At 33.3% G+C, this 18,510-nt stretch overlaps 3 protein-coding genes across 23 annotated transcripts in view; 1 reads left to right on the top strand and 2 right to left on the bottom strand.

The window, feature by feature from the left end:
- heph (polypyrimidine tract-binding protein 1 heph) overlaps positions 1 to 2,247 on the top strand; it is a 953,472-nt gene extending 951,225 nt beyond the window's left edge. For all 16 annotated transcript variants that reach the window (XM_076409826.1, XM_076409822.1, XM_076409825.1 and 13 more), the window contains one exon: positions 296 to 2,247. In XM_076409826.1, coding sequence (XP_076265941.1) covers positions 296 to 428 — 133 coding nt within the window. In that variant the 3' untranslated portion in view covers positions 429 to 2,247. The remainder of the gene's footprint in view (positions 1 to 295) is intronic.
- Positions 2,248 to 8,090: 5,843 nt separating this feature from the next.
- Cchl (Cytochrome c heme lyase) lies at positions 8,091 to 9,722 on the bottom strand. The gene is made up of 6 exons (XM_076410369.1): positions 9,591 to 9,722; positions 9,241 to 9,474; positions 9,058 to 9,189; positions 8,838 to 9,004; positions 8,367 to 8,576; positions 8,091 to 8,310 (listed from the first exon to the last, which is right to left on the bottom strand). Exons 2-6 carry the CDS (start codon positions 9,460 to 9,462, stop codon positions 8,247 to 8,249), a joined length of 795 nt encoding a protein of 264 aa, XP_076266484.1. The 5' UTR covers positions 9,463 to 9,474; positions 9,591 to 9,722; the 3' UTR covers positions 8,091 to 8,246.
- An 829-nt stretch (positions 9,723 to 10,551) lies between these two features.
- Positions 10,552 to 18,510, bottom strand: part of Rfx (regulatory transcription factor Rfx) — a 38,434-nt gene continuing 30,475 nt past the window's right edge. For 3 of the 6 annotated variants that reach the window (XM_076409840.1, XM_076409843.1, XM_076409844.1), the window contains 9 exons: positions 17,358 to 17,471; positions 16,570 to 16,751; positions 15,949 to 16,248; positions 15,746 to 15,892; positions 15,534 to 15,691; positions 14,711 to 14,937; positions 14,456 to 14,649; positions 13,185 to 13,344; positions 10,552 to 13,130 (listed from right to left, as the gene is read on the bottom strand). In XM_076409840.1, coding sequence (XP_076265955.1) covers positions 13,008 to 13,130; positions 13,185 to 13,344; positions 14,456 to 14,649; positions 14,711 to 14,937; positions 15,534 to 15,691; positions 15,746 to 15,892; positions 15,949 to 16,248; positions 16,570 to 16,751; positions 17,358 to 17,471 — 1,605 coding nt within the window. In that variant the 3' untranslated portion in view covers positions 10,552 to 13,007. Of the gene's footprint in view, positions 13,345 to 14,455; positions 14,650 to 14,710; positions 14,938 to 15,533; positions 15,692 to 15,745; positions 15,893 to 15,948; positions 16,249 to 16,569; positions 16,752 to 17,357; positions 17,472 to 18,510 lie in introns of all 6 variants that reach the window. The other 3 variants (XM_076409842.1, XM_076409841.1, XM_076409839.1) reach the window with 2 other exon arrangements.

Raw genomic sequence — 18,510 nt, forward strand, 5'->3', positions numbered from 1 at the left:
TAGAACCAATAAGTTCTTTAGTTTTAAAAGATTCATTTGTAACATTCAAGTATAACTCCATAAATCTGTTTTCATAAATTATTTTCTCTTTCATGATTTCTTTTAAAAATGCCATAGATTAAAACTTATACAATATAGGCTGGCGAGAACTCTATCTAGACTAGCTATAAGATTTTATAAAAGTATCAGTTTTGTTGAACAATATTGACCATTAAGGGAGAAGGGGAAGGGAAGGATCAATAATAAAAATATTTATTATAGACAAATAATTTCTGAAATGTGTATTTACTTACAGAAAAGACAAGAAGATGGCGCTGATTCAGCTGCCCACCATGGAGGAAGCAGTCGTAGCTCTAATCAGGATGCATAATTATCAACTGTCAGAATCGAACCACCTGAGGGTGTCATTCTCAAAATCGAGTATATAATGGCCTAAAATGTCCCTTACACAGTATTCATTCCATTTTCAAAGTCCGAATGGTAGCTAAATGATAAAGATTTAATAAAGCTGCGCTTATTTATTATAATTATAACAAATAACGTATATTTTTATGTTATTTATATAGACTGTTTTTGACAGGTTAAGCTTTTGTTAGAATTTGTTTGTTTGTTTTTTTAAATCATTAACAGAACAGTATCACCTGTAACCTAAGTATTTGTAGGTTAGTTTACGAACGACGTCAACTACATAGTTCATTATCGATAATCCTACAGGATTTGTTTTTGAATACGTCACATATTTTTCTACTTTGCAGTTTAATCGCTAGTTGTATCCGTTAATTATCCAGTATTAAGCTCGCTTTAAATAAGCAACTATTTGACAGAATGGAATTTTTTAGGATTAACGTTGTATGATGGTTGAAATATGCCGCAGTGTTATTTTTTTCATTTTGTAAGTTTATATTAGAGATATTTAATACATGTTATTATAAACAACATGTAAGTAGGTTATTTCATGTGCAATACGCTAAAATAATATTATTAGAGTTTAATGGAGTCGCGCCGGATTCCGAAAAGACACAAAAAAATAATGTTATCGAGCTGAATATAGTGCTTCTGCACGGTCAAAAGCACGATATGCGGCGCCATCCGAATCAGGTCAGTATTTAGGTAAAAGATACGAACCGGCGCGACGTAAAATTTTTTGGAAAAGAAAGGTTTGCATGAAGAAACCTAAATTTAGTACGTTATGGTTAGGAAGTATTGTTATATTTCGCGTTTTTTTAGCATATTTGTAGTTTTTAGCCAGTGAAGAAGTTTTTAGCTAGTTTAGGATAACCACAGGGTGTAGCCGTACCCTAGAGATATGAACCGTCGATCCCCAGGAGACCGGTTCATATGTTCTTAGATACAGGCAATCGTGTTTAAAAAAAAACAAATTTTAAGCAAAAACAAAGAACAATCTCTCGATCTTAGATATGAATCTCAATTAAGAGCCACGCGCGAGCGTGGGTTCACTGTTTCGTTATACCACGTGTATTCTCTCGAACATGCTTGCCTGAATCTGTAATCTAAAACGTGAAAGAATATTTCTCTATACGTCTGTACACTTATATACACTTTGACAATCATGAATTTCATACTCCGTTTTTTTTTTGTTTTGTCTTGTGAAATTTGGAACGGGAAAAACCGAGCAAGCGTGTGATCAGTCGAAAATTTCCTGTACAAAAATAAAAACAAAACCCGAACGACAACAGCAACAAGTCACTTTCGAGTAGGCGATTTTTCCCGAAACCTCCTCTCCTCGCCCATTTCCGACTTCAACTCTTCCGCCTAACTCGACTTCCTCTTTTTTTCGGTACGATCAAAATTCTCTATTGTCGATCGACATATCACGCACGCAAGCATATGCCAAAAATCGAAGTCAATATCTACAATATAAATAACTGTGTGACTGTATGTTCTCGAAAGATATATTTTTTTAACGGTTTGCCACAATTTTGATTGCGCACAAGGTATTTTGAAATAATGGAAGAAAAAACAAACAAAAAAGCGTTATCGCCTTTTGTCGTTCTCGATTCTAATTTCGGCGTTTTGAGTTCGGTTTCAGTTTTGTATTTTTTTTTGTTTCGGTTCCGGTCCTTTTTTGTTTGTTCGTTTGTTTCTCACGCTTTTTACGTTTAAGTACGTTTAAGAAATGCCTCTCAGGTTTACCCCTTAATTCTATCATTATCCTTATCTTATGTATGCATTTATCCTTTCTTAATTTTACTTCAGTTGTAGTTACATTAAACTATTTTTCAAATATTATGTTTGTTTTATTGCTTTTCGTTTTTAGTTGCTTCGCTTTCCCGACTGTGTTCAGTTGGTTCTTCTGAAAATAGACGTTTTGTTGGAGAGTTTTAGTGTTTAAGAATGTTAACAACAGTGTGGATCGTAACGTGAACTAGACAGACGAGGACGATGGCTTCTCGGAACGCGACTGTCGGACCAAAAAGAAAAAGAAACAATCAAGAACACTTATGCTGTAAGATATTTAAGGAATATGTGGGTAATGTATATACGTGTTTAATATCCAGTGTTCCTTTTGGACCGTTTGAAATCGTTCCTGGACCAAAAAGTGGGAGACGCGGGGCACATCGTCCTCGTCGATCCGGAGTCGATGAAATTGCACACTCGTCAATATAAAAATAAACCAAGAGACAACACGAAACCGAATTTGAAATGTATATTTTTGATAGATGAGATATATACATTCGAACGCAAGCCCCCTCGCGGGGGCGCCCTGGTTCAATTCCTTTCGAAGACGGCTCGAACTATTTTAGCCCTGCCGCGCATCTCACTCGCTCACCGCACCTACTTGTACGCGTCGTCCTGCAACTTTTCCATCGGTCGTTTTGTTGGATTTGTTTTCTTGGTTAGATTATACAGGGTAGATCGGAGCATGTAACGCCGTTACTTTTCCACTTAGAACACGACTCGTTTTCTTTCCGATCTTCGTTTGTTCGATCATGACCGCCTCGGTGTTTTAAGGGCATGTGCGCGCAACTGTACGCGTCGGACGCACCGTATCGTTGTTCCCGTATGATCCGGGATAGGATTCCTTTGCTTAACGTAATTTAAAATAAACGGAATAATTATTTTCGTTCGTTTCGAATGACATGTACGATTTTTTTAATGAGTTGCCTGACGGGATTTTGTTCCGGGCTGACGAGAACGTCATTCACGAATCCGATTGGTTATTTTTTGATGTTTGTTAAACTTTGGTGTTTTAAAGTAGCTTGTAGAGTCCTTCCAATAAAATAGCCAATGCGCTTAATCAAAATTTATAATGCAACGTTGCCGCACCAAATTTGTTTTCGTTTTTGTTCTGACGTAACAAATTGCAAATGTAAATAAAATAATCAAATAAAAATAACGTTAATTTTAAATTTTAACATTATAGTACATCTAATGCATATTTATTGAATAACTTAATCTACAGTTAACTAAACGGCTACAATAGTTTGTAGGTTAGAATTATTTTATTATAATTACATTGACATATGACAACGGTATCGACCAGTACCAACACAAATCCAGTTTTATAGACGGATTTGGTTATATGTTGAGATACACCAGATTTACTTCTATCTTTTTTTAACTAAAGTAATAGTAATTAGTAAAATGTGAAAGAAAAATGCTCCCAGTTTAAAAGGCATTTTACGTTTTTATAAACTGAATTGTAACAGCCAATACATTCGACATTGTTGATGACATTGACTATTTTATTGGAAGGACTATACTATACACTTTGCGACGAATATTCGGCAAGAAAATAACTAATGTATTTTAAAATAAACGGAATAATTATATTCGCTCAACGAACGAATTGACGTATGACGTCATTAACAAATTTCGATTTATTTTTGACGTTTATTTTGAAATTTAAAAAAAATTAAGAGATGGCAAAAAAATTAAATCCGTACAGGTGCCCGCATACCTTTACACGACGCACAACCTCCAATAGTTTAGGGCGTACTTGTATCATCGTTGATTTGTATAGAAAAGCCGACATTGGAGGTCGCGCGTACGTCGTACGCGCGCCGAGGCCAGTTTTTCAGTTAATCGGCTCCTGCTGTTACATGCTAGAACGGTCAGTTGTTGATGTTAACGAATTTATATTTTATATACTGTTGTTAACTCACTGCGAGCATCAAAAGAGATGGAAAATTGTACACGACGCCACCTGCTGCAAATTTCGAAATCTATTTTCAGAAGCATCAAAGATTTGTGATTGATAATTAAGAGCGTGAACTGGCACACGCGTATGTTATAAGAAAATAATAATTATTAAAAAAAAATTAAAAAATCGCTAACGGCCATCGTGCCTGACCGTGGGATCAAGTTATAACAAATCACTGATTAAATGAAAATCTATTTAAAAGAATCACACTTAACAAATGACTTATATCCACACACACACACACACAAAACACATATATATCTATCTATATTCCCATTGTACTCTAAAAAAAAAAACAACTTAAAAAGTAATAATTTAGATAAACTTTAGTATTAATATTCGTAGGAAATTAGCTTAAACTATGGGCACAATTTGAATTAACCAACATATGAATTTAACCTTTTTGCACCGTTGATATTTTTCTTTTAGAGGTTAATATTTTCAGGGCCGTTGTATAGCTCTCTAAAGGGCTTCCCAACATTTCTCTTATTTGTAAGAATTGCTTCTACTGTTGTAAGTGAATGGAGGATTAAAGGGGCACAAATTTTGATACACCTGATGATACGAACGGCATAGGCATGCGAATACAATAAATGCCTCTTGTATCTCTCCACCACAAAGATATCACAATAAATGGGTATGTTGAACTTCAGTACACTGTTGAATAAGCGCAAATCGACAATCGGGATTTTTTATATTGCTAAGGTTTTTACTAATATTAACTAGCACATTAGAGTGTGTGTGTTATCGATAACTAGGGAAAACTATTGTGATATCTTTTCAACTTCTTTGGATATTCCGGGTGTATTGTTAATGTATTGTCTGCTCACAATTTTTGCTAAAAGTATCTTTAAGAGACTAAAAGAAAATTCAACGTACATAATAAACGGTTCTTGTAGCGGTTCATATTTTATATAGCGATCGTCCATCGTCGACTGAGAGCCGGCGACGATCGAACACGAAACAAAACCTAACCAAATTCCTCCCGAAGGTTGTTACTTATCGCCCTACAAGAACCGAGCTTAGGGCAATCATATACATAAGGGTTCTGAATTTTTTGCGTTTTTTTTGAGAACTAAATTGGCTTTTTGATTCCATCAAACTCGGGTGCCAAGATCAGTATTAGGACGAACGGCCAGTTCAGTTGGTATCATTTAGTTGAGTTGGTAAAATGAAAATATTGCTGATTTGTACGTGTAAGATAAAAATAATATATTTATTTAGTTGAAAAATGTCTATATCATGTACTCGAATACATATTATATCTATATCAACTATATATTGATTCTGAAAGTTTTAGAGTTATTCTTGGTCATTTTACAATAAAAAAGTTGAAACAAAAACCTTGTTTTATTTCCTTTCCCCACTAGTTCATATAGTCTATTCGAAATAACAGTGAACTCATGAATGTATTGCCTATCATTCTGTAAATTCCCTCTAAAATCACATATTCAGTGCCGTCTGATACGTTCAGGCATAACAGCCTACAAAATTTGTCTGGTTGTCAAACATCTGCAAAATTCTTCAAAATATCAGTGATAATTAGCCGGCAAACGTTTTTTTGAAAATGCCGAAGCCATTACTTCGAACAAGAATCAAATAATATATGCATTCTCTAATGTTAAAATAAATTATATTTAATAATATTACTTATGTTTTACTACTTTATTCAGATTAAAATTTTATTAGAAGTTACAGCCGAAACTAAAACACAAAGTTGATGCGACAACATTGCCTCGTTTTGACGTCGTAAATTTAGATAACGTGAATGCACTGTTTTATTGAAAGGACTATATAAGTAACACAGGATTGTTTTTAAAAAATACACATTCTATGCATAACAATCGGAATAAACCATATAAAAACAGAAGATAGGCAAAATAACAAACTTTCTACAAAAACATATACCATGCAAAACAACAAAAACACTATCAAAATTTTGTGACGTCAGCACTTCACAATGCTGCCACATCAAACTGTTTTGAAGAATCTTGCAGATATTTGGCAATATGACGACAACAGAATGTTTGCCTGTTTATAACTTTTAATTATTATCACTAATGTTTCGAAGAATCTTGTATAGTCCGTTCAAAGTTATTTTGTACATACGTCATCTAAATTTGTAACCTCACAATGTTGCCGCATCAACTCTGATTTTTAGTTCAGTTTGGCTTTGACATACAACAAAATTCTAATCTAAATAAAATAACTGAACAAAAATGATACCAAACATATTTTATTTTAACATTATAGTACATCTAAAAATGACAGTAAATTATACAGCCACAATAGTTCATAGGTTAGAGATATATAAGAGGTTACTATTTATGGAGGTCTTCGTGTAATTTATTGAATGAAACTATGTTTCCCTTAACACTTGAATAATAACACTAACTATTATAAAACTAATTAACTAATGAAAATGTATGAATGTTTGATTATTGGGAGGATGATTGTTGATTGAATGTAAGATGTTTGGACGTCGAAAGATGAATGAATCTGCTGTCTATTTTTCTGCGTGCCCTTAATCGTTTTAGGTCAATCTTATTCTGTGGCCAGTTCGCGATAAGAAGACTGACCTCACTACATATTCCTTTCAAGAATTTTGCATGCTGTATCTGACAACTGTACGAGTTTACCAGGCCCAATCGTTTACGTGTTTGAACTAATCAGACAGCATTGTGTCTATTTTTTAAGTAGAATAAAATGAGAGAGAAAATATTGTCTGACTCTGACCGACAAAATCTAAAGTTTACTAACAGAAAAGTAAGAGTCCAAGGTCAGGGAAGTAATAGACGGATATTTTAGTACAAGAATGGGACAACATTCCATTGGAAAGTATGCACTCATGCTCTAAGAATCTCTTAAGACTTTTGACGAAATTCCCAGTTTTCCTAAGTTCCTCTCCAAGATTTGCATAACCATTTTTAAATATTTCAATCGATCTTCCTAAGTTTTGATTTAACATTTTTGTAATTTCGAAACTTTATTGGGATATATTGGTCTTTCCCCGTCTTTCTGGTACCAAACTGACGTTGAAAGATTTTCTCACCTTTAGAAGCGATGCAAGAATCAAAATAATTTTTGGATTTTTCGTAAGAAGTGAAGTGCTGTTGAGCTAGGCCACAAACCGAAACATGTGATAAAATAATTTGATCCCATTTTTATTTCTATGACGACAATATGCGTTTAAAATGACTCAAACCATATAGTAATGTTCTATATGACTCAAACGTACCAATTTGAATACACAACGATCTTTAATGATGTTTTAATCTAATCAGAATTTAATAATTACCATATCTGTGAAATTAAACAAGCAAAATAATAATTCTCCGCAAATGAGACTTAGTTGATTCAAAACTCAGATAGAAAAAAAAGGTTATATTACTGAAGAATGTTCAAATTTTACAATATGACGTTTTAAATCCTACAATTTCTGAAACAAATATTTAACTGGCGGCTCCTCCTCCTCTTTTTGATGCTTATATTTGCCGCTTGTCATTATTTTTTCAAAAAACAAAAAAAGGCCACCTTTGAGATACTGATGGATGGAAAATATATGTGTTTTGAATACACAGTACAAGCTCTATTTGCCAAGTTTTTTTGTTACTTAAATATGCTATGTAACATCGCGTATTTTCTCCTATAGCCTTGAAATATCTTATTGGATCCTTTCCAATAGATGTTACCCTCGTTTTGATACAATCAATAAATGAAATCGTTCATATGTTACTACAGTTTTTGCAAACCTTAGTGATACAAGTAAATAGCTATAAAATATCTTAGAAACAGTGACTATAATTATTTCAATCTCGATAATAATATTTTGATACAAGAAATAACATTTGCTCATAAGTTTGGTAAAGATAATAATAAATATTATATCAATTATTGAGTGGAGAAGGTGAAAATGAAAGGCATATTTCTTCATAGTGACATATAATGACATATCCCTATATAAAAACATAAGGGATCAGCAAACATGATAATTCCTATATATCACTAACAGTTAAAATATATATTAATATAATAAATACAATTTTATTTACCACTCTAGTAATTAATATGAGTCATTTTCTTATTCATCGCTATAAAACCATCTCCACCACGCGACTTTCATTCGATCCCAAACATTTTCAAAACTAAAATAATAATTATTAAGTTCGTTTTAAGCAATATATCAACACAATAATTCTACCTGTCCATAGCTGGCCTTACATCCAATAAGGCAAACTGATATTTCTTGTCTACATCACCGCCATCATAATAATCAATAATGTATCTTACTTCTTTTCCACATCTATCAACTATCCAATCGTGTCTGTCAAATGGTAATTCATATCCCATAAGCTGTCGAATCCTAGCTCGTGGACTATAGTCCGTTGCTTTACCACCAAAGCTTTTTAACCTAAATAATCAATGGTTAATACAAAATAAAACATTTCCCTTTCAAATAACCCAGTTTCAAGTTCACAAACAAAAAAGATATTTCACTCAATAAAATTAAGACATAAACACACGTAATAAACCACAAAATGATTAACATTATTCAAACAACCAAAAACATAAATATTATTCCATTATTTTCTGATTATGTAAGAAAAACAAAATACCAAATATATATCAATTAGTTAATTGTAAACAAAATAAAATATTTTTTAGGTATTACCTTGGATTCATACACTCATGTGCATGTAATGCTTCCCATTTTAATACCTCTCTCCATGCTTGCTCATTATTAGCATTATGAATTTTGATTATATCATTCATGTCTTTTTGTGATATATCTTCATCCTTCCATCTCCAACCTTTCCTTAGCATAGCATTCCAAAACATCTACAAAATCAATTATATTAGTTTTAGGCTTTTTAAAACCAATTATTACTTACTTGAGCACTAGGATAAAGCCAAAATTGACCTTCCCCTTCTTTAATTATTGCTTTTGGTATAGTAGAAACTTGCCTATCTGTCGATAATGGAAAAGGTTGCCCAGGAGATGGATTCTGATTGGCAGGACCCATCTATTTGTAAAAAAACAATTAAAATGCATTTTTCTATTTTAAAAAAAATACCATATTCAAAGGGTTTAAATCATTTCCTCCATGTTGAACAGGGCATTCTGATTTTGTTGGTTGATGTTTCTTATGCATTGGACATTCTTCTGGAATTTCACCAGCATAAGACTTACTGAAACCATGATGTGGTGCACTTATGTTTTGTTCCTTTAGTATAGGTTCATTGGGATGAACTATTTGCGAAGCTGCAATTTCAGCTGCTGATACTGTGTTGCCCATTATAACATTTAGCTACAACATTTATGTAATAATTAATTCACAAAAATCATAAATTATAATTATATAACAGCAATGACTAAGCGTGTGCCACAAAATAGTGAATATTTCTTATGATAGTTAAAACTTACAATAAATATCTACTTGGCAATTCTTATTTTCCTTAGAATTTAAAAATCATTTCACCAAACTTTTATGTCAAATAGCAGTCGCACATTAGGTTAACAAGTTTTATCTTCTACTTTTATCAACATGAGGATTTTCTGCCAAGTTAGACAACCAAAATAACACTGGAGATTTAAAAAGTTAAACAAAATATAAAAAATATTTATTAATTTAAATATTATAAAATGTATACACTATATCTGATTATTCATATATTATTAATCATTATACTTACCATTTTTATTGCACTACTGGTAAAAAAGTATTTCTCCGGCCCTCAGCATTCGTCATATTTAAATATCCCACGAAAATGCAGGTAAAATTGACATTCAGTTTATTTGTAATAAATTTGTATTTGTCGTTATAAATGTATATACTTTAAAATTACTTTATCATACATTAATATATATATTACAAAATTCCAGATGTTTAACTGGAAACCCCTGCAACATTTGTGAGATGTTGAGTTTCTATGATCGCTAATTACTACAGCAATTCTAATTAAAAAAAATAATAAGTAAATAAGGCCAATGTGGTTAATAGTCCTAACTTTTTTTAGTTTGCTAATAAAATATTTGTGATTACACATCATTACGAATTCATCTTTTAAAAACACAAATTTCTTGCTCAGGTTAATAAGAATGAATATAATTGTGATATTGACGGCTATTTGCGCCACCTCTTGTAAGATGGTTACTTTTTGATTTTTTATTTTTTATTGAAATTGTATGTAACAAACCTATTCTCTAGGCATAATTAATTTTACTTTGACATATGACAAAAAAATAACCGGTACGCTTTTTACAGATTGATAATAATGATATAACGAAGTTATGCAGTACTTAGACATCAATTAAAGGCACGTTAAGGAAAGGATATCAGAAAGGGTCAAAATAATAGGTGACAATGAAATGAAGAGAAAAAACGAACAAGACTAGTTTTTATTAACCAGGTCGTTACAAAAAGTCTTAGAAACATTAACTGAACATGTATACCCCTTGAGATCAAACCGTTTAAAATGTGCAATGAAAACACCAAAAATATATCAGTGTTGGTTAGTGTGAATAATCCTAAACCGAAAAAGAACCTAATGTCGAAGCCACGATCCAAAAGGAGAACATAATCTACAAAAATACACAGATCTCTCCTAATTTTACATTAATTTGAATACTACTTATAAATATAAAACAGTGCATCTTATTTAAATACAGCAATCACACTTATTACAAGCATATTTTATGTTTTATTCATCTTATAAATAGTTTTGTAAAATAGTTTATATGTAGCTGTATTATTTTATCTAAAAATTACTCTTTTGCATCTATACCTAATTGTTTTTTTTTATACAAAACTAATAACGGCACGCCAGTTAGTTCAAGTATTTTATCTTCTTGATGATTTGTTTACTACAATATGATTTTTTTGATAAATATTCAAGGCAATTTAAATGTTATTCACAAAATTATCAATTCGATACAATTATTTCAAATGAATAAAAATTGGTAAGAAATGTTCGATGGACGGTTTATTCTTTTGATGTTAGGAGGATTTAAGTGATTTAAACTAAAGGTCTGTATTTAACAGTATCTCTGGAAATAAGAACTTTACCTTACATCATGCAAAAGTTTATCTTAATGCATTGAATATATTAGTTCTGTTGTATATGTAGAATCTATTTTGTGAATAACATTTCTTCAGTTATAATAGTTTGCGTTTTTTTTTTGAGCAAACTTATAAATACAACATATCGATAAAAACACCTACTTGTACTGCCAAAAGGAATATTTATATACCCTGGTAATCTCTCCGGAAAATTTCCTTAATTTTCGATATCTCTGTTTGTTCAATATAAGTTACTCAATGGATGGATTACACTTTTGAGCAATAACATATGTACAGTTTTTAAATACACCAATTACGAGAATGACGATCGCGAAGCGTCTATTTCGCGCTCTGTTTTGAGGTATTTGGCAATTCCAACGTGCAAATCATAGGGACAATGCTAAGTCAAATTTTCAGGTAGATTGCTTTGATAAACGCCGACAAACGCATCACGATCGTCACGATCAAAACCGCTAGGTTTAACAGAAAAATGTTCCGTGGTACATCAGTAAGAACCACGGTGGAAATAATCAGTTAAATAAAGTTGACACGGCAAATTATATGGCACTATTTCTTTTAAAAATATTATTTGTCTTTTTTCTTCTACGGCACTTTATATACCAACATTGCACAATGGTCATATATAGGGCAAAAGCACACACGTAATAACAAAGTGCATGTCTGGAAAAAATCACAAATTTTCCAAACAGTGGCGGACCTGGTGCGAGATTTTAAAGTGGCGCCTTCTGCCATTATCGGACCGGTCAAGCCTGATAATGGCGTTTCGCTCCAGATATGCATAGAAAACTACCACCTCGTGCTTTCACATTGGGCGAGGTCTGCCTTTCAATGAAAACATGCCGTCAATGAAAAAAAAAAAAACACAATGTTTTTCAGCCATCTAAATCTAAAGGTAAAAAAAACGACGCGAATGTCTGGGACTATACTTAATTTCGGAATCGATGCGCGAAGTGCGGTGATTCCAAACATTCGCCCTAGGACCGCCACTGCTTCCACAATAAGATTAATATATCATACAGGCAATTGTTCCAAAACTAGGGCCGTGAAAAAAAAATAACGACAAACTCAAGACCAACCCATTTTCTAAACAGTCACAATAGAAAAAATATGACAACAACCGATTAATATGAACAGAAATGAAATGCCTCGTGGACCAATTAATAACTTTCGATTCTTAAAATTGTAAATATAAACTCAAAGACACGTATTGCACAGGTAAAAAAAAAAATAATTGCATGTTTCGCCTCGCGTATACGACGCTCTATATCCATACACATTGCCTAATACACTATACAATCTTTACAATTATTTGGATAATTCGACACCGTAAAAAAGTACTAAAAATAATATTTCTTGGTCATAAAATATCGAATTAATTTAACAATAGTCATTTATTGAAATAAATATTAAGGTTACAAGTTAATGTAATAAATAAGATAACCTTCAACAAAGCAACAATGAACTAAAAACAAAAATCATAACAAAAAAAAGAACACAATCAAGACTAAAGTATTCGTGGGCCAGCAGAATTTTGGTAATGAAACCACTGAGCTGGGAAATGTTAAAATTATCGGGACAAACTTTTGAAAAGCTATGTTTTGATTCTAATCGAGAAGAACCAGTGTCCTGATGCAAATGACGCAAGTAAATACGTTTGTACCCATAATTTTAAAATTATAATTAAAACTAAATATATCTCAAAATATATACTACTGACCCTTTAAGATTAAACCGGCTACGATCTACAACAAATCTACTGGCTAGCTGATCTTTTGTCGTTTGGTTAATTGTTCCGTGGGACTGACGCATCCCAGCTTGCCACCGTTACATAGTAAATCGTTGTTACCATATACGCACAAACTGTTTTGTATTATATCTTGCTTCTGCAAAAATTCAAGGTAAGGGTACAGTTCAGGTGAAAAGAATCTCGTACTTACAATGCCTTCTAAAATTACTGCAATTGGAACGACGCCCGTCGCCTCGGCTACTTGATGCTCGATTAAATAGAACATGTACTCGTCATATAATAATCGGATCAAGTGGAACGAACCGAAGCTAGCCGCCGATCTAAGAGTTAAGTCCCTGATTACCATAGAGCTGAAACGAGCAAGTTTGGTGATCTATTATTTATATTTCGTAACCTATTAATAAAGTTGGACGGATCTCCCGAATACCGAATTCCAATGGAACACAGAACGGAAGCAAATGAAATTGTGTATCACATTCAAAATAATCTCCACAAAAACACGATGTTATTCATAAAAGATTCGGACTATTCTAGAACAATCATCTTATTTTAGAGTCAAGAAATCAATAGAATTGCAAGGGGGTATGCGGAAAGACTCCATTCTCATGAGAATATTGAAGTATTGCAACTTTTGGCTACCACCAGAACAAAACACAGACTCAAAAGAATCGAACCATCTGATCTTGTGTAGTGAGATGCATATAATAAAAAATACAGCAGTGATATGTATAAATATTATTTCACCAAAGACTGAGATAGCACCGGTGGGTCCCCCTAGTTATATACCTAGATTTAAGTTAGCATAAAGAAAAATTGTCGGTTAGTCGGAAACGACTAGTAACAATGTAATAATTAAAAAATATATTATTTTAGTCAACTGTTACATTCCCCGTTATTCATAGTAATGCTAGCAAGACGTCTTCCAAACAGTAGCAGAAAAAAGGGGACGCTGCATCACAAATTTACCACGCCTTAGCATACCAATAACAAGTTTTAACAGATAATCAATTTTACCCACTGACAAGCCCCAAGTCCTAATATCTTCCTTTAGAAACCCTAAGAGATAATGCTGTAAACTAATACACATTAAGAACTTAATATGCCGGATGATTAATTTGTTCAAAATTATTATTAAACACTAATAATTTCAATATGGGATGTAAATTTAGATTTAAAAAATAGAAACAGGGCTAAACCAAACAAGGGTATGATCAGAGTCACTACAACGAATTTTTTAATATTGTGAATTAATTTAAATGGAAGAACGACATGTAACTTTAATTTATTCACAAGAACATCTTTGTCAACACAAAAAAAAACTAAACAGTCACACAAGATTCCAATTGATATGTCTGAATCGAGCTTTGAAAGAGAAAGAAAAATTGTAAGCAACCCCACAAGGAAATGTTTAAATTGTAGATTGTCTCATATGGCAATTAATTTCTGTATAACTATACAAACCTGTAGAAACTCCATTTAAGCAGAAATTGTCTTGCTGCCTTGGAAAAACTGGGCCTCCCTTCATATGGTTTCAAAGCGCTTTTTACAACATTCTTCAACCAAGAGGCCCATTGCTCCAAGGAATTCTGCTGTTGCAAAGTTAGCTTGAAATCATTTTCAAAACGGGATACTATTTCATTGTCACACTGACATACCTGGAAAGAAAACATACCCACAATTATGTTTTGTTACTTAATAAACTGAACCTTGACATACCCATGACGCCTGTTCTCGGACGCTATGAAAATCTACCCTGTTTAAATCAGCCAACATTTGTCCGATCTGGTTTCCATTATGCAGCACCGCTCTTGCAGCCTGTGCTAGATGATTCAACGATGTGTACCGGCGTAGGCTGGAACTAAATGCAGATACCGCGGACAATTTTATTTGCAGCATTGAAGATGGAGCCCCAGCCATGGCACTAGTTAACCAACTCTCCAAATCTAAATAAAACATTATCCCCTTCAAAAATTGTTTCTTGAAAGTAGCATTTACTATTAATAAGCTTATATTGCGTTAAATATTGGGCCTGAGAAAATGTTCGTGACGTTTTTTTTTTGATTCATTGGTTTTATTACGGTGTGAAAATAGATTTACTTTTGATGATCTTAGTTTGATGGCTTTTTTTAAACAATTTGATTCCACCGGAGAGTTCTCAAAGATAGGAGAAAAGATAATCAGAAAATGTATGATCATATAAAAAAGTAGAACATTGACGTGATGGATGACAACTTCTCTGTTACACTTGTTCAAAGATAATTTTTTTACAATGTGCCCAAAAAATGCTGGGTATGTTGATTTTTTCTTTAACTTGCATAATTCCAATAACAATAAACACATTTCATAGATATAATAGAGTTTTATTTGTTACCGAGAACATCGATGTTTTTCTAATATCGATTATTCCTAACGTCTTTCTACACACGCATATATGTATTTTCAGCGTCAATCATACAAAGCGTTAGAATCTTTTTCCCAGGCAGAATATTAATCACAACGAATATAATAAATGTTAAGATAAAATTAAGGAAACACTAACTTTTAGCAAAATTCCTTATAGACTGGGTCAAAGTAGCGGGGATAGGTTTCAGAACATCGGGTACCAGTACCTGAATCAAGTTCTGATAGAAAACAAGATCCACTTGTTTCACGAATTGCTGTACTGGTTCTAAAGAACATAAGCAAAACAATTTCGCCCTATAAAAATTGATTCATTAAAGTTTTGTATAACAGTAGAATTACTAGACATACTTTGACAGATACTTCTCCTCCTCGCACTCGTCGGCATTGTTGTTGTACTGGGATCTCCAGAATTCTCGCCACAATGACTCTACGGTATTAAATTCCAAGCTCAAAATAGCGTCCAAAAATGCTTCTAAATGCTCCCTGTAGATAGACCTGCAAAATATTCATGTTTGTATGATTTTATAAAAATTATTGATATTGTATCATACTTTAATGTATCTACATCTTCATAGCCACAATCATCAGGAAGGTCACTCGTAAAATGTATATCCGGAAAAACTGGTATAACGTTGCTGCCGTCGCCTAGATAAGCGGCGTGCTGAAGCAGGGCACTATTTGAAGATTGGCTATCGGAAGAATCCGTGTTTCTCTTGAATGGTCTGACCGTGCCCTGGGCCTTTCCGCTCGAATTTGAAGACAACACTACCCGACTGGACGAGTCTTCTACATTCATGAGCGAAGAACCAGGCTTAACTCTAATGCCGTAGTAGTGATATTTTGAATTCCCTCTAGTAAAAATAAATTTCTATTACGAAATGACTAATGTTACCGTTGATACATTAAGAAAGTTTAGTAAGACCATTTTCTATTTAAAATTAATTGGTATAATTGGTTTGTATAATAATACATAATTAAGTTTGGAGAGACTCACATATTACTCGTGTCATATTATGAAGATGTTAAAAGTTTTTAGATTCCTGTATCGCTTTAAAAACGAGGAATTTGTTTGATGACAATTTCTCTGAATAAAGCTTCCAAGTTACAAAAGAAACTCCAAACTTATTTGTACAGCCTATACACAACCACTATCTTTTAACTACGTTTCTCACCTAGTCCCCAATCGTCTTGTTCTCAGCCCAAGAAATACCGACCGAATTAATTTTCCAAAGGAGGCGGCATTTACTGGCTCAAGCTTGTGTTCCGAGCAGTGCCTTAAATAATGCGCGTAAAGGGTTGACCTTGGTAGTGATACGCCCTCTGCAGTTTCATAATTCTCCAATAACCATTGGACCTTCAAAGTTATTTTAAATAGTTATCGTTATTAAACTCGTAAGCATATCACAATAATAATCTGAAAAATCCCTGACCAGTGATACACTATTTCACAAAATATAACTAAAGATTTAAAATGTGTAGCGGTAGCGAAATGTTAGAAGCTATCTTGATCGTTATATTATGTAGCTGACAGGTAGTTACATTGAAACCAATTGCTGCATAAAAATGAATTCAGTGTTATAATCCCGTAATATATACCAGTCAGTGTTATAATTTCTGTTGTTAAAGTGTCTGGAATCATATTGATGTTAAACATTCAACGATACTTGATTTTTTCACTTAAATTGTAGCAACTGTATTCATTTAATAATCTGTTAAATACAATAACAGTTATTTAATACACATTCCACTACAACTAAACAGTTGTCATGAAAATAATTTTTCAGATTATTAGCATTATTACAATTACATATAGTACAAATAAATGAAAGGCTACAAAAGAAATATCGAGAGCAGCAAAATACAAAAATAAAGCTAATAGGTGATATAGAGCTAATCAGAATATCTGCTGAAGGATAAATCAAAAGTCACGTGCTCTTTTACAATCAAGTAGAGCACTTACAGTAGCAGGAGATACTCTAGTGGCATGCCCGAGAGGTGACCCAACGTCCTCGCCATTGGAATTTACTGCCACCACCTGACCTGCGGATTGTCCGGCGGTAGTTGCGACATATTCCTACATACCCAAGTTAGTAATGAGAGGCAAAGAAAATTAGGTTTTATTTTAGCATGCGATGATTATACTACTGTGATCAAAAAAAAAATATAAGGAACATTATTTCAGTCACGCGTCGTTTTCATGTCATTCGTCTCAAGAGGCCACTATTCGCCTGATTTAACTTCGTCGGATTTTCGACTATTTCATAAAAACCTGTTTTGAGATCATCGTTTTGAACCAACTGAGTAACACATGGTCTGAAGTCCCGGGCGTAACAAAGAAAACGCGTTTTTTTGTTCAAAATTGGCTTTATTCAGCAACGTAATCTCCATCAAGAGCCACACAATCGTTTTAGCGCCGCTCTAACATTTCAATACCACTTTTGCAGAACGATTTATCCTTTGCGTCAAAATAGGCCTCAGTTTCAGCAATAACCTCTTCATTCGGGCAAACATTACTTGTCGGTAAGCATTATTTTGAGGTCTGCGAACAGCCGGTAGTGTCTGGCCGCTAAATTTTTCGACTTTATGTAGTTTTTCCATAGTTTTGATTGACTTGTGGCACGGTGTGCTGTTTTGATAAAACAAAAAGAAATTCTTTGCCATATGCGGTCGTTTCTTTGCAATTTCGGCCTTCAAACGCTCCAATAACGCTATATAATATTTACTGTTGATGGTATTTCCCTTCTCAAGATGAATATTCCAGCCGATTCTTTGGACGAGGTTCCCCAGTTTCTGTCCGCTCAGATGACGATCGTTTTGATTCCGGAGTGAAGTAATAGATCCATCTTTCATCCATGGTCATATATCGACGCAAAAATTCCAGTTTGTTTCGTTTCAACATGGCCAAACCTGATAATAAGCAAACACGGCACCCACTTTAGACAGAGCTTTCTTATAGTCAAATGCTCATGCAATAAAAAACCAACACGTTATTTTAATATCTTTACGGTGTTAGCTAACTCACGCAACTTCACTTTTCGATCATTCAAAATGATTTTATGGATTTTTTTGATATTCTAATATTACCACCTCGTTTGGACGTCCACTGCGTTCTG

Source organism: Rhynchophorus ferrugineus, unplaced genomic scaffold (genome assembly GCF_030347505.1).
Source record: "Rhynchophorus ferrugineus isolate W39M unplaced genomic scaffold, kcgeb_rfMv2 rfM7, whole genome shotgun sequence".
NCBI classification, from domain to species: domain Eukaryota; kingdom Metazoa; phylum Arthropoda; class Insecta; order Coleoptera; family Curculionidae; genus Rhynchophorus; species Rhynchophorus ferrugineus.

Bases quoted from the DNA above. Each gene is read 5' to 3' on its own strand.
- Cchl (XM_076410369.1), bottom strand. From the start codon at position 9,462: ATGGGCAACACAGTATCAGCAGCTGAAATTGCAGCTTCGCAAATAGTT. The intron at 9,005-9,057 runs GTAAGTAATAAT...TTGATTTTGTAG, and splicing joins GGCTTTATCCTAGTGCTCAA to ATGTTTTGGAATGCTATGCT. The intron at 8,577-8,837 runs GTAATACCTAAA...TTGATTATTTAG, and splicing joins CATGAGTGTATGAATCCAAG to GTTAAAAAGCTTTGGTGGTA.